Consider the following 21199-nt stretch of genomic DNA (forward strand, 5'->3'; position numbering starts at 1 on the left):
ACCTATAGACCTGAAACTTTGCATGCAAAATAAGGGGATTATGAGGGTGTGCACCTGGGTATTATTTTCTTCTATAAAAAGCCAATTTTTTTTTTTGGGGGGGGGATGGCTTATAAACCTTAAGCCATAAAAAAATAAGATTTTTAAATAATTGAAAGAGGTACAAATGATGCAAAACCTTCTTCAACCATTTCTGGATGATGAACAATGCAGCTATGCATTTCATAAAAAGTAAAAAGTGAGGGAAGAGGAAACACCTACTTAGAAAGAGCATCATAAAAGGTAAGCAATATTTTTGATCATTCTTAACTAGTCCCTAAAAATGTTAAGACTCATAATGAGGGTAAATTAATATATAAAATTATAAATGGAGTTTTATCTATGTTAAATCACTTGTTTGCATGCTTTCAGCCCTCTCACCAGGTTTTCATTGGATAACAAGGTACTGTGCAATAAAAAATATTATCACTTCTGCCAATAATGTATAACAGCAGCTTTTTAAAACAAAAACACACATTAAAGGGTTAGAATTATTATTATTAGCAGAAATTATTATATTTAAATGTTTGTTCATCCAAATTTCATATTCATAGAATGAGTGCAAACAGTACATCTTTCTTTTCACTATTAATATGATTTTACATTTCATGTTTAATGATACAAAAAAGTAAAATTTTTATCCTTTCTGTTTAAATATTGCTAAATATCAATCCTCCATTCAGGTAATACCTAGATAATGATGGCTAATGATACAATATTTCAACCAATGTTTTTCTAACCCACAACACAAATCACATTTTGATAGGGATTCTGGCAGGTGTCATGTATTACTGTTCTTAGCAGTTGCTCATTTACTAGTACTGATCCAAGAAAGGAGAAATATATATACATTTAACCTTTCCAAATATTTTACGAAGAAATAAATTGCCAAATAATCATATGAAATGTCTAGCTGTTTAATTTCTTGCCAGTTCGATCACAAGACAAGAGTCTTATGATCATGTACTCAAGATACTGAGTTGTTTAATTTAACATGCTTGTGCCAAGTTCATTTTATAATCTCAACAACTATGAAAGATTTAATCATTACAGTAGTAGTAATGCATGTAAAGTGAATTAGAAACAATTCTGTTTTAATACACATTTATTTTATTCACGTTGCTATACTTTTCCCTAATTCTTATGTTAGGAAAGAATAAGTTTCCCAAACAGATTCCAGACATAACAACTACTTTTGTGGTTTAAACCTGTGTAACATAACATTAAGGCTATCACTGTTGTATACAACTGACACTAAAACCATCAATTCTCTAACAGAGAGTATATTTTAAGAGTACTTTGGAGTTTACCTCAAAAATACTTATATAAAAGTAAATACCTGATTCATAAGCATAAATAAATTTAACATATATTTAAGGTCCAGTCACCTTTGTACAAAGCTTTCCAGCTGGTTTAAGGCACATACTGTGCAACCTGCCAGTGTTGCAACCTAAACTAATAATACCTTGGAGACCAATGAAAATAAATTTTATTCAATGTATTGTACTATGGTTAAAATATTAAGTACAATTCTGGCAATATCCACACCTTATCAGCATACCTTTTCATTAGATAATTCAATCAGCTGTTTTTTAGCTTTGTCCACATCTTCTTTTGGACCTCTTAAGTTCACTTTGTCACTTCCAGAGCCCTCTGGAGGAAATCGAATAGTAACTTTTCCACATTCGTCCATAATGGAGCGAATCAACTGTCCCTTGGCACCTATGATTGAGTTGTGGAACTTTGCTGGAATGATAATATCGACTTCAACGATATTGCCCTAAATGAAAAAAATCAGTGGAAGTTGTAGGCATGACAAAAACAAAACATTTATACATCTTATATATCAAACTACCTAGGTAATGTATTATACTCCTGAAGAACAAGTCCGAATCTTCAGAACAACCTTTAGCACTAAGGAGAGACTAATTAATTATAAGAACTCTTAATTATGGGGTCACAGATACTTAAGTATGCAAATGTAATACAAAAATAAAGAATTTTAAAAAATGATAAAAAACACTACTTAACCCAGAGAGGCCTGTTGCATTCATGCTTTAACATCCAGTCTTCAAGTTAGTAAGACTACATTTTGAGATTGCATGGGATAAGATAGGGTATGGGTTGTCAACCTTAAAACACCACACACATTACTTCTAAGAGATTCACCCATCAATGGTGTTTAACCACAAAGTAGTAAAAAGCATTGATGTCAGACAAAAACAGAATTTTAAAAAATGATAAAAACAAACTTAATCAAGGCCTGTGGTATTTATTCCTTAACATCCAGTCTTCATGTCAACAAGACTAAATTTTGGGGAAATATATTTTTTTGGAATTAACACTAAACATTTTACTTAACTCGATGTACTATGATCTGTGATGCAGAAATCAGTTTAACAGTTTATTCTCACACTATGCTCATGTTTCTGACTTTTCCAATGCATGCTCCAAATTTTCTCTCTCAAACTCTCCCTGACACAGAATTATTTAATTAAATTTAACAGGAAAACTAAGAGAAGAGGTAGAAATAAGTAGTAATTAAAAAAACAAACAAGTTTCTCTTCCACAAATTCAAAGGAGAACAAACTAGGGCATGACAAACTCACTACTAATAAACCATAAAAATGATACTCAAACCTTAACTAAAAACTTAGTGAAAATTACATATATAAAACACATACTTGGCTCTGCTAAAGATTAATTAGTTTCAATATTTTAGGAATATTTAGATCTTAATTAACAAGTTTTAATACTGACAAGATACAAATGAATGAAAAGAACTGAAAACAGATTTTAATATTAGTCCAAAACAACACAATAGATGTGTAAACCCTCAAGCTTAGCACAATTATAACCATATATAAATTGAAGAGGATCAACTGTTATATGCATTCAAATGCTTAGGTTTATCAAAATGAACTTTTTTGTAATTTAAACATAAAACATACCATCTGTTGAAAATTACCCTTTGTCACCTATTTTCCCAAAATACTAAGTGTTTGTCAATTTGTAGTTTGTAAAGTAGCCAAGCTACATTAGATTACTGTAACTTTACTAATATGGGTGCATACATATTCTACCTAGAGATGTTCCTATTAAAAATCTATATAATTAACATACTGGTAACAACTTTGTGTGCTCTGTACAAGTAGAATACTTACCTTCCTCACATCTCCAAATACATTTTGATAAGTATCCATGCTTACAAAATGGTATGGATTAGTAGAACTGTACATAGTGCAAGTTTTATTCTTTAAGAAACACAAGGTTTTGAATACTTAAAAATAAAACTGCTGTAAAAATACCCCTGCTGGTAGCAGTAAGTCTACAGATTTGCAATGCTAAAATCAGAGGTTCCATTCCTCTCTGTGGACTTGGCAATAGCCTGATGTGGCTTTGCCATAAGAAAACACACAAACTGTAAAAATATTTAACTTGCACAGATAGAAACAACAAATTAAATTTCTGGTTGGTTCTAGGTGTGAATCCATAAAGTCCAAAGGTTTAGGGACCACCCAAGACCCCAGAAAATTGAGGGCCATTCTTGGTGCACTTTAATATTTACTACAAGGATGATCAGTAAACACTGGATTTAATCCACTTTAACTCAGGTTCAAATGATCAAATTTATAATCCTGTTAACACACAAACTGGTCATTTCGTGAAATATTAATGAAATACTTTTACAGATCAGTTTCTACTGAGGCAAGTTACTAAATGATCATTTACAAACCAAGTCTTTTAAAAGGAAGATATGGAATATTATGTAAATTCATACATGAGCTTCTGCCTATCATACTATACTTTTGTCTTCAATTCTATAATAAGCTTGTACATTGTATTGTAATTATTAAATAAAAGGAAGATGGGAATTTTGTAGAAATACAAGATGGTATATTCCACAAAAAATATGTTTGCCTTTTCAGATGTCTCATAAAAAGGGAAGAGGTTTGGAGAAATTGACTAGTTTGAGATTGGCATCAGTATCTTGTCTAATAGATGGAATATCACTAATATATTTAGGTACTATGACCACATACATTATCCATCATGAGTTTTAATGATGACAAGGACTGGTGATGGAAAAATGAATTTTGATCTCAGAACATCTTTGTAATGTTTTTTATTTATATCAATTTCATCATTATTGTTTAATAATATTCATTTTAAAAAATTGTCTGTTTACAATTAATGTATATAATAGCTTCAGAACTATTGATTTATATATATAAAACACACATTTCATATATGTCCAATAAACACACTTATAAATAACTGAAAGAGTAGGTTTTCTTTCTTCTACATATAGCTTATTATTGTTGTTCATTTTTGGCAAGCATACTTCTTCGGTCCTGAACAGCTAGCAATTTTTTTTTTAACCTTGTCACAGCCTAGTTCAAAACCTAGATAAATTACAGTAGTTTATGACTTTCTGTTCTAATGACTGATACACATTTTGTGTTCTAAAATGCATATTTGAAATCTGAATGAATTTCTTATTGAACACCCAATATTGATACACTATAATGCTTACCAAAAGTATCTACTAAAGAGAACAAAAACAAACTGATTTTGTGTATAGTTTTTCATGTATACATTTTTTTGTTGTTATTGTTAACCGAGGCAATTAAGTTGCAAAAATTACAAATTTAGGTAACAACTAGAGCTTTATGACCTCATCTAACTGGGTAGGGCATGCTTACATGACTGTAATTTGATTGCCTGATTACCCTAAGCTCCAAGAAAAAAATCTAAATGGGTTACAACTGTGATTTGTTACTTTTCACATCAGTATGGACCAAAGGTATTGTAAAGAAACTATGAAATAAAAAAAAAATTTTTTGAAAAGGTTAAAATCTGAAGCTGTCAGGATAAATTACAATGGTCTGTTACAATTTGCAGTCATGTTAAAATGAAAAAAATTGTATTCTTTGTTTTATTTCTTATTCTAAAACTGTTTATTTCACTATACACTGATGACTTTGCACTAATGCAAGTGCCAAGGTTGAGAATACGAGGGCTGTTAAAAAAATACACGGACTGACGTCATAAAACAAAATGTACTTTATTTAGAAGTTACAGGTCTGGGACCCCTTTAAAGTACTCTCCTCCCCAACGCACACACTTATCCCAATGGTGTTTCCACTTGTTGAAACAGTCCTGGTACGCTTCTTTTGTAATGTCCTCCAGCTCCTTCGTCGCATTTGCCTTAATCTTGGGAATCGTCTCAAATCTTCTTCCTTTCAAGGGTCTTTTAAGTTTGGGGAACAAGAAAAAATCGTAAGGAGCAAGGTCAGGTGAGTAGGGGGGATGGGGAAGAACAGTGATCGAGTGTTTGGCAAAAACTCACGAGTTCTGAGGGCTGAATTTCGCAGCAGCGCGGTGCATCTTCAATTTTGGTCAAAATCTCGTAACAAGATCCAACTGATATCCCACACTCTTTAGCAAGCTCCTGATAGTCAGGCGTCGATTTGCCCACACCAGGGTGTTGATTTTGTCGGCGTGTGGGTGCGTCAGTTGGCGTGGAAGGGCGTCCAGGATGCTCATCATCTTCAATGGACTGTCGACCATCCTTAAAACGTTCATGCCACTTGAAACATGCCGTGCGCTTCATAGCAACATCACCGTAAGCCGTGTTAAGCATAGCAAAAGTTTCAGTCACAGATTTTCCAAGTTTAACACAAAATTTCACAGCAAGTCGTTGCTCCTTCAGGTCATTCATTCTGAAATCCGCCAAACGAAAAAATCGCACTTCACTTAAAACCACGTAGCTAATACACAAATGAAGATATCTGCAATCGGGAAATGGCGTCGTAATCAGCTGATCTGTGTGAACCTAGCTACACCAAGCAGATTCCCCTGGAACCAACTGGAACCACGCAATTCAAACAGTCCGCGTATTTTTTTTTAACAGCCCTCGTATAAGAAGTTTTATTGAAAAAACAAACATTTATTTAGAAGTTTCTAGAGATTATACAAATAAAATATGTATATTATAGAATGAAAGTAAATTATTTTATCACCATGCACTTAACTATCTTGGAAAAGGTTTCACAATTTATGAACAACTCTTTAGTAAAAATATTTCATTAACAAAACTCAGATTTTTTTTTTGCAGGGAAAGTACTTTAATGATTATTAAACTTACTGAATTTGATGAAGATATACTTCCTAGAATCAGAGTTATTACTAGGTAGCCTTGTAGTTACAAGATCAATGAAACTAACCAAGTATATGCACAGATAATTAATAAACATGGTAAAAGTTTTATATTATATATCACTGTAGTATGAATGTAATACTTTAAGAACTCTATTTTACTACAAGACCAGCAGACTTTTTAGACAACTGCAAATCGATAACATAATTTAAGAAGCAGGTATAAAAATCTTATGATACATAAAATAATTATGAAATCTTTAATATTTAAAACATTTGTAATTACTTTCATTCAGAGAAATTTGTTGTACATTTGTCCATCCCCTCCACACACACACACACACACAACCTTGTGCATTTTAGTCATCTAAATGATCTATCTTGTGCAAATAATATCCCAGGAATGTATCATTCTTAAAAAATAGATAAAAAGGGTATAAAATTAAGGTGGATGGTAAAATACTTAAAGCCAACCTCTATGCTAATCCTTTGACTACATATCAAAAATGGATACATTAGACTTCATAAAGTGTTTTGTAATTGATTGACTTAATAGTAAAAGAGAGCTTCATGTATGGATTTAGGTTTAACAGAAACATCAAAGCAGACAATTCAACATCAGATCAAGCTTCCATATTTTTTTTGTTGCAGTACAGTACCTCCAGCAACATGTTACTAGTGAGATCCTAACAAATTAGGTGGATTGCCAATATGACAGTAGAAAAGAAAGAAATCCACTAAATGGCAGCAAATTATCATCTCCACATGTGAAATACTTCAAGAGTCAACAATCAAATTTTTCTTCCCTTTATTTTATCATGATGATAAAATTCTTAAATTTCTTTTTTTAAATATTCATGTAAAATTGAACAATAACTATCTGCATCTCTAATTTTGAACTTGGAGTACAGAGAACAAAGTTACTCAATAGCATTTATTACCAACTCTTCAACTTTTCTAAGCACATGGTGATAATACCATCTCTCTCATGTATCTAAAGTACCAAATATTTTTTTGCACCAAAAGCAATCATGTTCCCAATACGATAATCATTTGGCCAATACTTTTAAAGAAACCATAGTCATATTTTGCCACAATAGGCCATTAAATAAATTAAAAGAAAAATATTTTAGTTACACAATTAGAGTGAAATACTCTATAAATTTATTTTTATTGCTTAACCCTTAAATTGCAGATGGCAGTGTACAGACCACTCTGACATTGCATTAATTAAACGTATCATCACTACATCTGAAATACACACCCTCCAAACACACATATAATAACTACAGAACCTTTTAAAATTTACAATTGATTGTGTTTGTCAATTTATGAGCAAGAAATTTTAAAACCTTACCATCTAATATAACTACACATGGTTGCTGTACTGTAAATATGCTGCAGCAAAAAAATCCATTTTCAGATAATAAATTTAAAATTTTATTAGTTTTAGTAGCTTCAAAGTTGTAAAATGAAACATGCAAACTGTTTCAGAGATCTTGACATCACCAATTTCAAAGATTCACCATTTCCAAACTACATGAGCTAAAATAAGTCTCAAATGAGTGCAATATGTACAAACTTATTTATGGCTTCACTTCATGTTTATTCAAGTTGTATAAGTGCAAGTGGGAAACTTGATGATTTCTACTACTTCAATAACAGTTAAACAGAGACAAAAGGTGTGATAATATTGCCCTAAATCTGGTATTATACTATTATACAAAATAACTGTTAATAAAGGTTAAATCAAAAGAAAATTTAAAATCAACATTTTTTCTGTAAGTTTAATTTAAATTAACATAGAATTTTTCAAAATATGATTCTGACATTTTGTTTTTAAAAATCTATGAAATTAAGCTAAAAAGGTTTTAATTGGACTTTACTGATTAATTTTTAAGCTTAAGATTTTTTTCAAATACAAATTTTATATTGATAAATTTTGTATCCCTTTTCTATTTCAGTGGTAATCAAAGTCGATTATCATTTATTAATTGGCTCAGCTGATTCATTAGCATTGCCACCAATTAAGTTAATCCAATTAGCTGTAAACTAGTTTGCACAGTTCTACTACTTATTACCTAATCATAATGTTAAATAAGTTCCTTTATAGGCATTAAATTCCAATGTACAACATCTGATAAAAAAAAATAAAAATAAACACATAGATTTTCCATCATAAATAAGTCAACCTGAGGACAAAACAATCTTAAAATGAAACCAGTTTGTTCTGAATAGCAAAAATAACCTAAAATCTTACCAGTTCATTTTGAAGGGCAAGTATACGTTCTTTAGCAGCAACAGTATTTTCCATTTTACCAGTGATAATAATAGTATCAGAGTTACTGTTCTCAGGTGGTAGTTCAATTTTAGTTTCTGTTTCTGCCTGAATCTATAGGAAAAAAAAAAGACATTGCACATAAAAAAACATAAAGTGCAATAGATTATTTAACCATCACAAAGTATTAACATTACTTATATATTAAACAAGTAAGATTTACTCAATTTCTGTGTGATAAACTTTTTCTGCAGTGTCTATCTCAAATAAAATATCATAGCTAAGACATGATTTAATACAAATGCACAGTACCTTCTATACTTACATATATGTTCATACCTATGGAATAAAAATAAATTTAAAATAACATTTACTCGTTCCATTTATTTAATGTTTTTACATACATGTAACAAAACTATCTTCAAATGCATACACAAAACAAAACAGAAGGGCTTGAAAATTCAGATGTAATATGGTCAATATGGAATCCAGTTCATCCAAATGCCTTTTATAGTAAGGTGCCTTTAATATTAAAAATCAGCCATTCACAGTTGGAAGGGTACCCTTAACGTTGAGGTTCTTGTGAAATTTTATTTTTTTAATATTGCATTTTTATCTAAAACGATGCATGTGTAGAACTTACTTTTCGAATATCAACCTTTCCTTGGCCAATTATATACTTCAAAAACTGTCTGTACACTGAGAGCTCTATGCGGTGATTGTTTATAAGAAGGTCTCGTTTCAGCTGAGCCAGATATCGGTAGCAGTTTTCCACATCTTCTTTAGGACCTCTTATAGTAACTTTGTCACTTTTAATCCCTTGCTCAGGAAAATTCACATTCACCTACAAAATTACAAACATTATCAGGATAAAACATTTTTTCCCTAATATATGCTATGAAGGTTGTTTTCTTTACTTTTTACACTTTAAGGCTTAAATCCTACAAAGGCACAAATTACCTGAAAAACATTTTCTTAACAGCTCAATGGTGTTTTGTGAATTTTGCAAGTTTGGAATCTTAATTTCCTGTCATGTCTTTATTATTACGTCTGTCTAAAAATACATTTAAAATACCAACAGTTTATGATGTGCGATTTCCTAATTTTTAACGTGCATCTCATGAACAAAAGGTGGTCTTTTACCAGCAAGATTATTGGTTACCAACACTTTTCCAATGCAGAAACAGCTAAAAACTGTGCATTTAGATATATCTGAAACTAAAATTTCAATTTTGAAATTAAATATTTCAAAAGTTATCATGCTTTGTTTCCTAGTGGATATGCACAGTAAAGCACACAGGCATAGTAATACAATTATTATGGAATGGTAGCCACTCAGCTCTTGTTCTTCAACTTCAATTGTATTCAAGAAACTAACGATTCCAGGTCAGACTTAATTCCCATGAGAAATACATTAATGCACTTAGTTGTATCGTCAAAAGCAAAAGAAAGACTATTAAGTACTATATTTCTTTTTTTCATGTGATTACTTTACTTTTTATGTGATTATTATAAAAATAGCTAAAATGTAAAAATTATAAACTTTTTAAGCTGGATAAAGTTAAATTGGGTAATTAATAATGTTTCATGAGTTATGCTCACGAGCATACTGTGTTACATAATTCAACAGAACAACATTAGCTGTATTGTTAACTGATTGGTTTACATATTTTATGGTAGAAATATTAATTCAGAAACAGTTTAATAGGCAATAAAATAAAATGTATACTGTTGTGTTTAAAGCTATTTAAAATAAACAAATGTAGGTTTGTATTACAATATGATTTCAAGTCACTCTAGAATGAAAAAAGGATAACCGATTTATTTCTAATTTTTTTGGTGGTTACTAGATCAGTCAAACTGATCAAGTGCATGTGTGAAATTGGAAAAGTTTCAGACAAATAAAAGTATTTTTAAATTTTATCATAAAAGTCAGTTTGCATTCAGACTAGTATATAAAACTACTCAATACACTCACATACAAATCTTTATTAAAAATACATAATGTTTACTAAAAGTCTGCTAAACTCTAAGAAGATACACTAAACATATAAAAAGTTATTGTATGGAAACTTTAGTGAGTATATTATGGTTATGAACTTGGTCAACTGGCCAAGATCTGGAAAGCTAGATATCATATGAATTTTATTATCCAATAAACCCAAAATGCATTTAATGTATTTATACCAAAACATGAAAAGAAAATGAGTTATAAAATCCATGAAAAATCTATACATATCTGTTTCAAGATAAAAAAAAAAAATATGCAGAAACACTTTTAACCTAAATTATCACATTCAGATGAAATAGTTTTATTACAAACCAAAATTATCTTTGAATATCAGACGTTTTATGCAGTGTATCTTAAAAGTATGTCTTAAAATGCTTAACTATATTTTAATAAAGAAGCTGAAACTGTTTACATTCTGTCTCAAACACTAGCAAGTAACATCAGAATAATAGTGTTATCACAAACAAGCCAACCTTAACAGCCAATTATGATATATTACAGTGCTTATTTTTATGTTTTATACAAATTTTTCTACATTCTAGTGATTTTATTATAAGGTAAGACTAGACAAAATATTACATGTACTTTTATTATAATACTTACAATTTAGCATTTTTGGCCCTTTTCCAATTCCTCTCAATAATCCAATACTCCAAGGCAGAAAATTACTTGAAATTGCATGTTGAACTTCATGTAAAGCTACTCAAGGTTTAAATATCCTAGCTATCCTTAATTATGAAGTGATAGGCAAGATGAAAGGCAACTAGTCAACACCACCCATCATCAACTCTCTTTGTGCTCTTTACCAATGGATTGTGGCATTTACTATATTATAACACCCTCCAGAGATGAAAGAATAAATAAGCATGTTAAGTGGTAGGTTTCAATCACACAACCCAAATACAAATCAAATGCCTTAAACACTAGGCCATACCACACCCAAAATTAATTGGGAATTTGCTCACGAGTAAAAAAACGTGTGCATATTTGAGTGAAAGTGTGTGTACATATAGCACAGAAGCATTCTGGTAGATATATTCATAGTGTTGCTAAGACCTAATAAAGGTGAGAAATCTGTAACATTACTCAAAAATAAAACTTTTATTAATTTGCTTAGAAATGTGCGTTCATGTGAACAATAAACTTCTGTGTATCATTAAATGAAAAGTTGTGAACTATATTCTCAACCTGTTTCTTTTATGAAAGAAAGTTTGTAAACACTACAAGTTTGGTGAGCTACATTACAACTCTTACACAACTGAAAGAGAAACAAAAGCAGACTCCAGATCAATTGAAAATTCTTTGAGACAAAATAATAAATCATATCACTGCTGCAGAAGTTACCTGATTGAACCGGTCACGAATATCTTTGATGTTTTCTCCTTTAGTACCAATAATGTTACCGTGGAATCTCTGCTCGATTATTAACTCCTTGGTTGTTTCGTTTTCCTGAGGAACAAAATGCAAAATACTGAATTGTTCCAAAAGTTGCCACTGATTCTTTTTATTTCTTAAAGTATGACCATTAACAGAGCAATTCCATGATAAAGTACTGAATAAAAAGTGTGAATAAAAATACTGTTTAAACAAACACTTCCTCATATGGTGTGTAATACTTCCACATCCTCATCTACATTTATAACTTTAGTACTACTATAATCAGCCTTTCTCATAAAATATATTCTAAACACACAACAGATAATAATACAATTTAACCAGCTATCTTGTAATAGTTTAACCATAATACAAAACCATCATTATAACATCGGGGGCAAAAAAATAAAGAAAGAATCAAGAATATAACAAATACAAAACAAGAAGATTCAGAAACCTAAACCTGAGGTACATTAAACTTAACAGAATTGGAAATAGCTGGTTAAATAAAATACAAGGTGGGGGAAAACCTAACATAAATGTTTTAAATTGCTGAATCTTTATTTCTTGGTAAGCTTATCTTTATTTTGTTTTGGACAACTCAGTTCTCTATACAATCATACTCATTGTTAAAACTTCTGTAAAAACCTCTTTCATTAAATAAACTGTAAAGAAAAGCAAGAGTTGTTTATGATTTGTTAAATTACATTTTAACACATTTATACATTCTAAGCTCTCACCCCCATCGAACACACAAGCATGCCAAGAAAATAAATAAATGACAACAGGAAAAAAACCTTCCTGAGATGAGCAGTTCTCACCATTTTTTTAACCATGTCCAGAAGGTCCTGCTTAGCTTGAGCAACACCTGCAGGATTTCCCTCAATCCTGATTATGTTGCTGTGTTCCGAGTCAGAAGGGATGTGGATAATGGCATTCGTTTCCTGCTTCAGTCGATTTACTACCAGAGATATGAACATGTGAATGAAACTACCAAATGAACAAAGTTTTATTAATGAAGCCTAATTATCCTCCTGCTATCCTTAAGCTTATACATTTAGCATCACAATGCAACTGTTTGTGATGCATATAAACAAAAATTTCAAATACAACCCACAGTTGCCATAGGTTCAGTACAACAGATGATTTCCTATTTTTTGAAAAACACCCATTGAGCAGTGACTTATGGAAGATAAAAGACATATGAAGTTTGTTTTGGATCTCTAAATTTAAATCCATAATATAAGTAACTACTGGGGAATTTATAAAAATAAGTTGTAAACAAATGTCTTTTCATCAAATTTGTTGAACCTAATTATTCTTATTACTATACCAAAGGTTTCTTAAAATTACCAACATGTCAGGTTACTTCATGCATGTTTAAAAGAAATTAGAATGACTAAGCAGCAGAAAATTACAAACCACTTATTCATTCTAATTGCTTCAGACATTCATGAAATAAGACAACATTACCATCACTAAGTTTTTTATCCGGGGTATGTGTTCTTTTCAGTTATCAATTTATATTCGTGTATCACACTGTAAAACTTAAGAAAGCCTTAAGCCAAGATACTGGGTTTGATTAAAATATTTTTTCTGGAGTTTAACTAAGCATTTTTATAAAAAATATTTTCAATCCTCTAGTCTGATCTGCAAAATTAAAAACTGACATCTTTTTACTAAAGTTTTATCTGTGAATTTATGAAGACTTTACAGAGTTAGTCTGAGTTCATCTTACATTTACACCACTTTTAAAACCTCATAAATACAATGTAAATAGCAAGTTGTTGTTGTTTGTTAAAACCACCTCTTATTTTCACTATCTTAACATTAACTGTAATGAAATCATCAGTGGAATGAAAAGTATATCATCAAGTACAATCCAATTTTTTTTCTGTCTACAATGACTGAACATATCAAACAATTACCCTAACTGTCTCACCTTCTAATCTTTACACAGCTGCTTTTTTTAATTATATTAATTCACAATGTACTTAAAAACCCCTCTAAGAAAACAAAAAGCATCAAATCACAGTGAGATTGTTTTTGCTCACTTCTGTTCTATTTAACCTAACAATTTTCTAATATTTCATTTAGTTACTTTAGTTTAAAATGTATACCAATAAATAAAACAGATAAAGAAAAGACATTTAACACTCACTCACCACTAAGGCTGTTTGCACTCCAATGCACTGCATAAGTAATTTTTTTTTCACTGTATTTGTTACCCCAAAATAATTCATAGGAGCTTTTAATTTATGACAAAAATACATAATGCACTAGAATAGACTGTCCTAAAACCATTATAATTTAGCTGGCTTTCTAAGCTAAAAAAAGTTAAATAAATATCCATTACTACTCGAAGCAATGACTTTACCCAAAACACAACTAGCAAACTGCTGGCTGTAAATGCCAAAACTAAACAAATGCAAGAGCCTAGTCTATTTACAAGTACTGTACTGTTCGAAGACATCCATAAAACAAACACACACACTTCAGACAATAAACCTAAAGCTATGGTAACATGAGAAGAGCCTTTGGCGAGTTCAACAAACAAACACCTCAACAAATTGATTAGAGGTTCATATTTTCTATTCTAACTTGCCCCTATCAATAGTTTATGTTTCTAATTAGTTGAATACTCCCAAATCCACATAAAAAAATATATAAGGGAAACACCTGAGCAGGAGCAGCACAAAAGCTAGAACAGTATTTAAATATTTCTTTCCTTTAGAAATTAAAGGAAGTTAAGTTTAAAAAGGTTACACTTTAAATTTTTATGTTCATTGTCATAGGTTAATATGAGTTAATCAATTAATTTTTGAGTGTAATTTTGTAAAATGTTCATGACACACAAACTTTGACCCATCTGATGCATAGTTAACACAATCACTCAACAGGTGCAGCTTCATTTTACTGAGAGTTAGGACAGGAGAGAAAAAAAAATGTTTCTTTGCAAATACCCCATCATATAGCTAATGAAAACATCCAGTTAAGCAATGCAAAAACCATTTGTTAACATAAAACAAACCAAATGTGTTTAAAGAAGTTCTCCAAGTTCTGTGATTTATAAACGACTCTCATACTCAAATATTGTAAATCTTTTTCACCATAATCAAGAGAGGACAAGCTCAAATCAAAGAAAAAATAATCATATCTATCAAAGTTACTTCATATCTACAATTAAACTATACTCAATAATCCATCATTAAAATATGTCATCATGAAAAAGAAAAGTATCCTGATAGTTAGTTTGAAATCCAAGGCCATGGGTTCAAACAGGAAATATCTCAATACATCTTCTTAAGAAAACAATCACTGAAAGAATCATCATATAGAATAAACTGGTCAATCAGAAGAGAAGTTCAAACAGGCTGCAAGTACCAACCTAACAAAGAGCAACTGGAAAGTTGAAAAAAATCTTCAGCACAACTTCGACAACAAATTCTCAGTCACAGGAAAAGAGAACCTAATTTGAAGGTAATTGAAAACATGGTGATAAATACAAAATGTATGCCACATATTTCAGCTCAAATCTAGAACTTCCTTTAAAGATTTTAAGAACATACCAGAGCTTTATTAAGAAATTGTTCCCCATACCATTGGCTCCATTCTTTCCTATGATATGCCTATGATATTTTGGGTCTACATGAATTTCTTCATATGTCACAGTTGCCTTCAGATCTTCAATCACAATCTCCAAAGCCTGAAGTGCTCTATCTAGTTCATCTTGTGGTCCCTCCAGCTTAATTTTACCAGCATCATTGTTAAATTCCACGTGAACCTTTGACAAAAAAATGAATAATTGTATTCATTCTTTCTGGGGTAAAAAAAAAGTCTGAACAAAGATTTTTAAAGAAAGAAACAACATCAAAATTTTGTTTCATTACCTTCACAATTTTTTGCTTTATTATAAATTTTACACTACAATATTGTTTATGTTACATTAAGAAAAATTGCCTTAACCAGTCTTGAAAACTATGGAAATTCCAAAGTACCAGCTCATGAGTAAACTGTTATAAATACCGGAACTGAATACTTTGTTAAAATGTGCAAGAATAAAATGTTAATTCACATCACGTCCAATTCCTTGCTAAGCAGATGTACCCTCCCAATCCAATTTCTCTCTAACTTGATATATACATCTTGATTCTTTCCATAGTATAATATTCCAGTAATAAAACATGAGTATTCCACACGTATGAAAGGGGAGATACCAAATACTTTAAAAATGTCTACAATATTTAGTTGTAAACAAAATGCCAAAATCTAAACATTATATAAAGTTCACAGAATTCTGTATCTCCTAAAATTAACTTATCAAACTTTCTGGTTTGTTCCCATTTAATTCTAATTAAGAATTTGTGATTCCATGTTTCTTGGACCTAAAATTTACAAATTTTCTAACATTTTGGATTGAAATGCATATAACATCAATCACAAAACATTGTATCACATTCTTATTTCATCCCTATAACCAAGAAAATTTCTTTACATTAAATTCCTCAGACCTACAGACCAATGCCTTGAAAATTTGCCTCCAGTAATTGCTCAAAGTTCCCACACATTCATGACTACAGCTTCTCATCCACTACTTTCCTACAAGTAGTTTCAAAGTTCTTGACAAAAAAAAAACACAGAACTTTATAATGCTATGAACAACACTACATACAGCAGGAAGATTAAGGCATACTTGTTTAATGGATTATTTGACACTCAGGAACTTCTCTAATAAATATTTTCACACTTTCTAAACACTACATAGTTTTTAATTAGGTAAGTGTTGTTTTTAACACAAGTTGGTGGGTGAACTGGTGTGTTTAAAGTTTATAATAGAATTACTAAGAACTAATTAGTCACTAGAGATTTCCATCAGAGTTAACAGTTGTTTTTTAAATATGAATTAAAAAGCTATAATCAAAATTCCATAGAAAATTTTTAATTAGTTTCTTATAAACTTTGTACAGAGCAACAGTCACTAGTATTTACCACCCATATTTTCAAATAAAAAAATTAATTAGTGAAGATTTATGATAATTATTAGTCATTTTTGCCAATTTTTGTAATCGTTAACCCATTTACTGCTGATTTGTCCTACAGGATAATGTCAGCCTCCAGCAGTTGAATGTGAGTGTGCAGTATATGGTGTATGGCTTGAAAAAAATGAGAACACCCTCAATCAATAAGGTTAAATATTACACCTCCTTTATCAAAACTTTTCACTGTGACCATACAGTTTCTTAAAATTTTTTAATTAAACTAATTACTTCTACATTAAATCATGCAAAAGAAAATTTATTAACTATATAGATAACTGGAACATTAGTCAATTACACCACACCAAAGAAAATTATACTAATTACAATTAAATACAGAGGATTATTCATGACTCGTTGGTTGGTTAATTTGGCGTTTTATGGCACAAAGCAGCTAGGCTATCTGCACCAAACATCTGGTAAAAAGTTAAAATTAAAGTAAAATTAGTAAAATTCATAAAAGGAAATTAATGTAAAACAAAAAATTTAAAAAAAAGCAACATAAATAGCATAAAACCAATGATTACATCTAGTCCACAAGGTTAAGAGAAAAACTACAGTAATACAAATTGTAAAGGACTTTCTGTAGCATAATTGTGATTATCATAACTCACCAGGAAAACTAACAGACAAGTACAAAAACCACTGTCAGTCACCTGAAGTTCGCCTTTCCAGTCCTAGTTACAAGTTATTTGATGTTATGGCCATTTTCAGAAAGTAATAAAATATTGCTACAAGTCTTTTAAAACTTTTAATAATAACTTACCAGGATGACTAATGGGTAGTTCAAACAGCAGAGTTAGTCACCTGAAGTTGCCCTTTCCAGTCATGGTTGAGTTACTTGATGTAATGGCCAATTTTTAATTTCAAATTGAACTAGATGGAGTGCGATTCTTAAAAGGGAAACATATTAAAAAAGGTCTAATGTATAAAGTAAAAAACTTAAATGGCATTAAAAAGATTAATATCACCATCACCAATAATGCTGTCTAATGTTACAGATAAACCTTGTGACAGAACATGTTTAAAATGATGCCATCATTGAGAGCAAGACAGTAAAATGTGGCTTATTGTGACCTGAGTTTCACAAAGACAAACACATTGGTGCATCATTTCCAGATAAAAGAAAACGATGAGTTAAAAAGCTCTAACCAATGTGTAGTCTAGTTAGGACAACTTCCTCTTTCCGATCCTTACGGAAGTAAGACAGCCAAAGTCCAATACAGGGTTTTATTTGGAAAAGATTATTTTCATGTTGCTCACAGCAAGTTGACTGCCAGCTGGCATGGAGTCAAGTCTTGAATTCAGAGCCATAGTCCATGTATGGAACATGCACTGTGGTGATAGTATAGTTCAGCAGTGAACACAGATGCTGTAGAGGGGATTTTACACACAACCACCAAACCACAACAAACCATGGCAGAGCCCACACAGTCACATGATTTTGAACCATCTATATAAACAGTAATGGAAGGATGGTTCAAAAGATGTTCAGCAAATTACAGATAGTATTTCCAATCATAAGCGTATCCTTTTCTCAGATGACTTAAAGATAGGTCACATTTGTGAACTGTAAGAAGACATGGTGGGACGAGATGACCAGTGGATACAGCAATGTCATCCAAGGACAGACCCAATTCATCCAACTGCAACTGGATACGAAGGCCAAAAGGAGCAATAGCAGATCATTTGTTCTGAAAAAGTATGGCCCACCAAGGAAGGAAAACACAACCCCAGGTGGGATGCTTTGGTAAGGAATGAAGTTTTGAAGCATATAGTAAAGACAGTTGCAAACGGCAGAGATCCAAGGAACGTTCATGAGACTATGTACAAGCTCTGAAGTGGGGAAGTGTGGAAAGCCCCAAAGCAGAGCCAAAGTCCTTGGTGATGAATGGGGTCCAGCATCTTTAAGGACAATGTTCTGGCAGAGACATAGACCAGTAATCCATAGTTGAGTTTCAATTGAATAAGAGCACGATATATCTTTTAGCATAAAACATTGCCCCAAGTGGTGGAAGAGAGGGCACAAAGGATGTTCAGTGCTCCTGTACATTTGACCCATAGCTACTTGATGTGTAGTCAGAGATAAGCCCCAAGAACTTTGTGTCAGGGACCACAGTTCAGCACAACTTCACCAATACCGAGTTCAGGATCGGAGAGAATACTCCATTGGTGGCAAAAGTGCATACAAACGGTTTTAGAGAGAGAAAAGTTAAGGGCATTTGCTGTGGTCTATTTCATTAAAAGACTGAGGGCAGTCTGTAGCTGCTGCTCAATATACCTCATGTTCAAGGACTGACATGAGATGTGAAAGTCATCGACATAGAGTCCATTTGCAACAGTGAGTGGGAGTTGTTCAGTGATGGCATTAATTTTTATACTGAAAAGTGTGACAGTCAAAACACAGCCCTGAGGGGCTCCAAGTTCCTGTAGAAAAGAACGGAAAGTGTTGAACCCATATGAACTTAGAATCTCCTGTTCATTAAAAATTTTTTAATAAAAATGGGAAAATGGCCACATAACTCATATATATGGAGGTCTCACAAAATGCCATACCTCCATCTTGTATCATATGCCTTCTCAATGCCAAAGAATATTGATACAAGATGTTGTCATTTGAGAAAGGCTTCTCTGATTGATGTTTCAAGTTGAACCAGGTGGTCTATGTTGGAGCGATGTTGTTGGAATCCACACTGGGTGGGCGAGAGGAAGTTGTTTCATTCGAGAAACAAAACAAGATGAGCATTAACCATCCTCTCTAAGGTCTTACAGAAACAGCTTGTCAAAGCAATTGGACAGTAGTTTGAAGGAATCTTGGGATCTTTCCCAGGTTTGGAGAAAGGTAGGACAACAGGCATCAGGAAAAACATTCTCCTGCCAGATCTGGTTAAAAACAATCAGAAGAATAGCAAGAGAAGCATTTCATAGTGTAAATCATCAGGTCAAACTGAGGTACTGTCAGACCAATGAAGGGCCAGTTTGAGTTCCACCAGCATAAAGGGACGATCATAGTTATAGAGTCAATCATCTCAAAAGGAAAGAGGTGATCGCTTTGCCCGAGTTTTAATAGCTAAGAAGGTGGAGGAAGAAGCAGAAGTGCTAGATACCCAGCAAAAGCTTTCACCTAGAGTATTGGCAATGCTCTGGGTATTAGCTACTTCCGGCCATCAGAGAGCAAGATTGAGAGGGTGACAGGATTATATTGCCCACTGACCTTACAAATCTTGTCCAATGACTTTGGAACTGGTGGTAGAAGATATGCTGGTTGTGAACTTAATCCAAGATTCCTTCTGGCTTTTGACATTTTACCTGCTGAGCATGTGCACAGGCATGCTGGAAAGCAATGCAGTTCGAGAGAGTGGGATATCTATGGAAAATATCCCAGGCCCATTTCTGAGCCTTCCATGCAATGTGGCACGCAGGATTCCACCACGAAAAAGGATATCATGGAAAATGTATCGAGGTTTTAGGAGTACATTGAACAGCTGCTTCTATAATACAGTCAGTTACTGCTGTCACACATTCATCTATTGATGGCTTACAGACAATGGCAGGATCAAGTTCTGCAAGAGCAGTGAAAGAAGGCCAGTTTGCATGATTCAGCTTCCATTAGTCTCTCTCAAAAGTATAGAAAAATGATCACTGCCTCGAGGATTATTGTCAACCCTCCATGAAAAATGGAAGAATAGTGAAGGGGAGCAAACTGAGATATCAATAGCAGTAAAGGACTGACTAGGAGCATGAAAAGAAGTAGAAGAACCAGTATTGAAAAGAGAAAGGTTGTGATTAGAGAGCATATGCTCTACAGAGCAACCCCTCCTATCAATATCAGCACTTCCCTAGAGGGGATGATGTCCATTCAAGTCCCCCAGGATTAGAAAGGGAGACAGAAACTGTTTAACAAGAGCATCAAGGTCTGATTGATCAGTTCTCTCCAGGCAACAGGTGGAGAGAAGAAACAGTGATGGTATGACCCAATAAAACAAGGAAGGCTACAGCCTCCAAGGGTGTGTCAAGTGGCAAAGATAGGGTAGGCACATGCTGATCAACCAACAGTGCCACCCCTCTATGCATTCGTCCATCACACAGCCTGTCATTTCTGTACAAAGAAAACTGCTAAAAGGTGACTGTACCTGCAGGTTTCAGAAATGTTTTCTGTAAGGAAAGACATACAGGATGGTAGGAAGCAACCAGTGTTTTGAAGTCATCCAGATTAGAACGTAAACCTGGACAGTTCCATTGTATCAAGGTGGTCATTGTTATTTATGTGTAAGTGAATTGGGTTTAGAGCCCTTCTAT

The 21199-nt window shown here is 32.4% G+C and overlaps 1 protein-coding gene across 1 annotated transcript in view; it reads right to left on the reverse strand.

Moving 5' to 3' along the window:
* The window catches only part of LOC143230518 (vigilin-like), a 49124-nt gene that overhangs the window by 15585 nt on the left and 12340 nt on the right, over positions 1-21199 (reverse strand). Inside the window, exons 9-14 of the mRNA XM_076464224.1 lie at positions 15465-15648; positions 12686-12825; positions 11835-11939; positions 9123-9323; positions 8462-8593; positions 1601-1819 (exon numbers count right to left, since the gene is read on the reverse strand). Of these exons, the coding sequence (XP_076320339.1) occupies positions 1601-1819; positions 8462-8593; positions 9123-9323; positions 11835-11939; positions 12686-12825; positions 15465-15648 (981 nt within the window). The remainder of the gene's footprint in view (positions 1-1600; positions 1820-8461; positions 8594-9122; positions 9324-11834; positions 11940-12685; positions 12826-15464; positions 15649-21199) is intronic.

The sequence above is a fragment of the Tachypleus tridentatus genome, chromosome 10 (assembly GCF_004210375.1).
Source record: "Tachypleus tridentatus isolate NWPU-2018 chromosome 10, ASM421037v1, whole genome shotgun sequence".
Taxonomy (NCBI): Eukaryota; Metazoa; Arthropoda; class Merostomata; order Xiphosura; family Limulidae; genus Tachypleus; species Tachypleus tridentatus.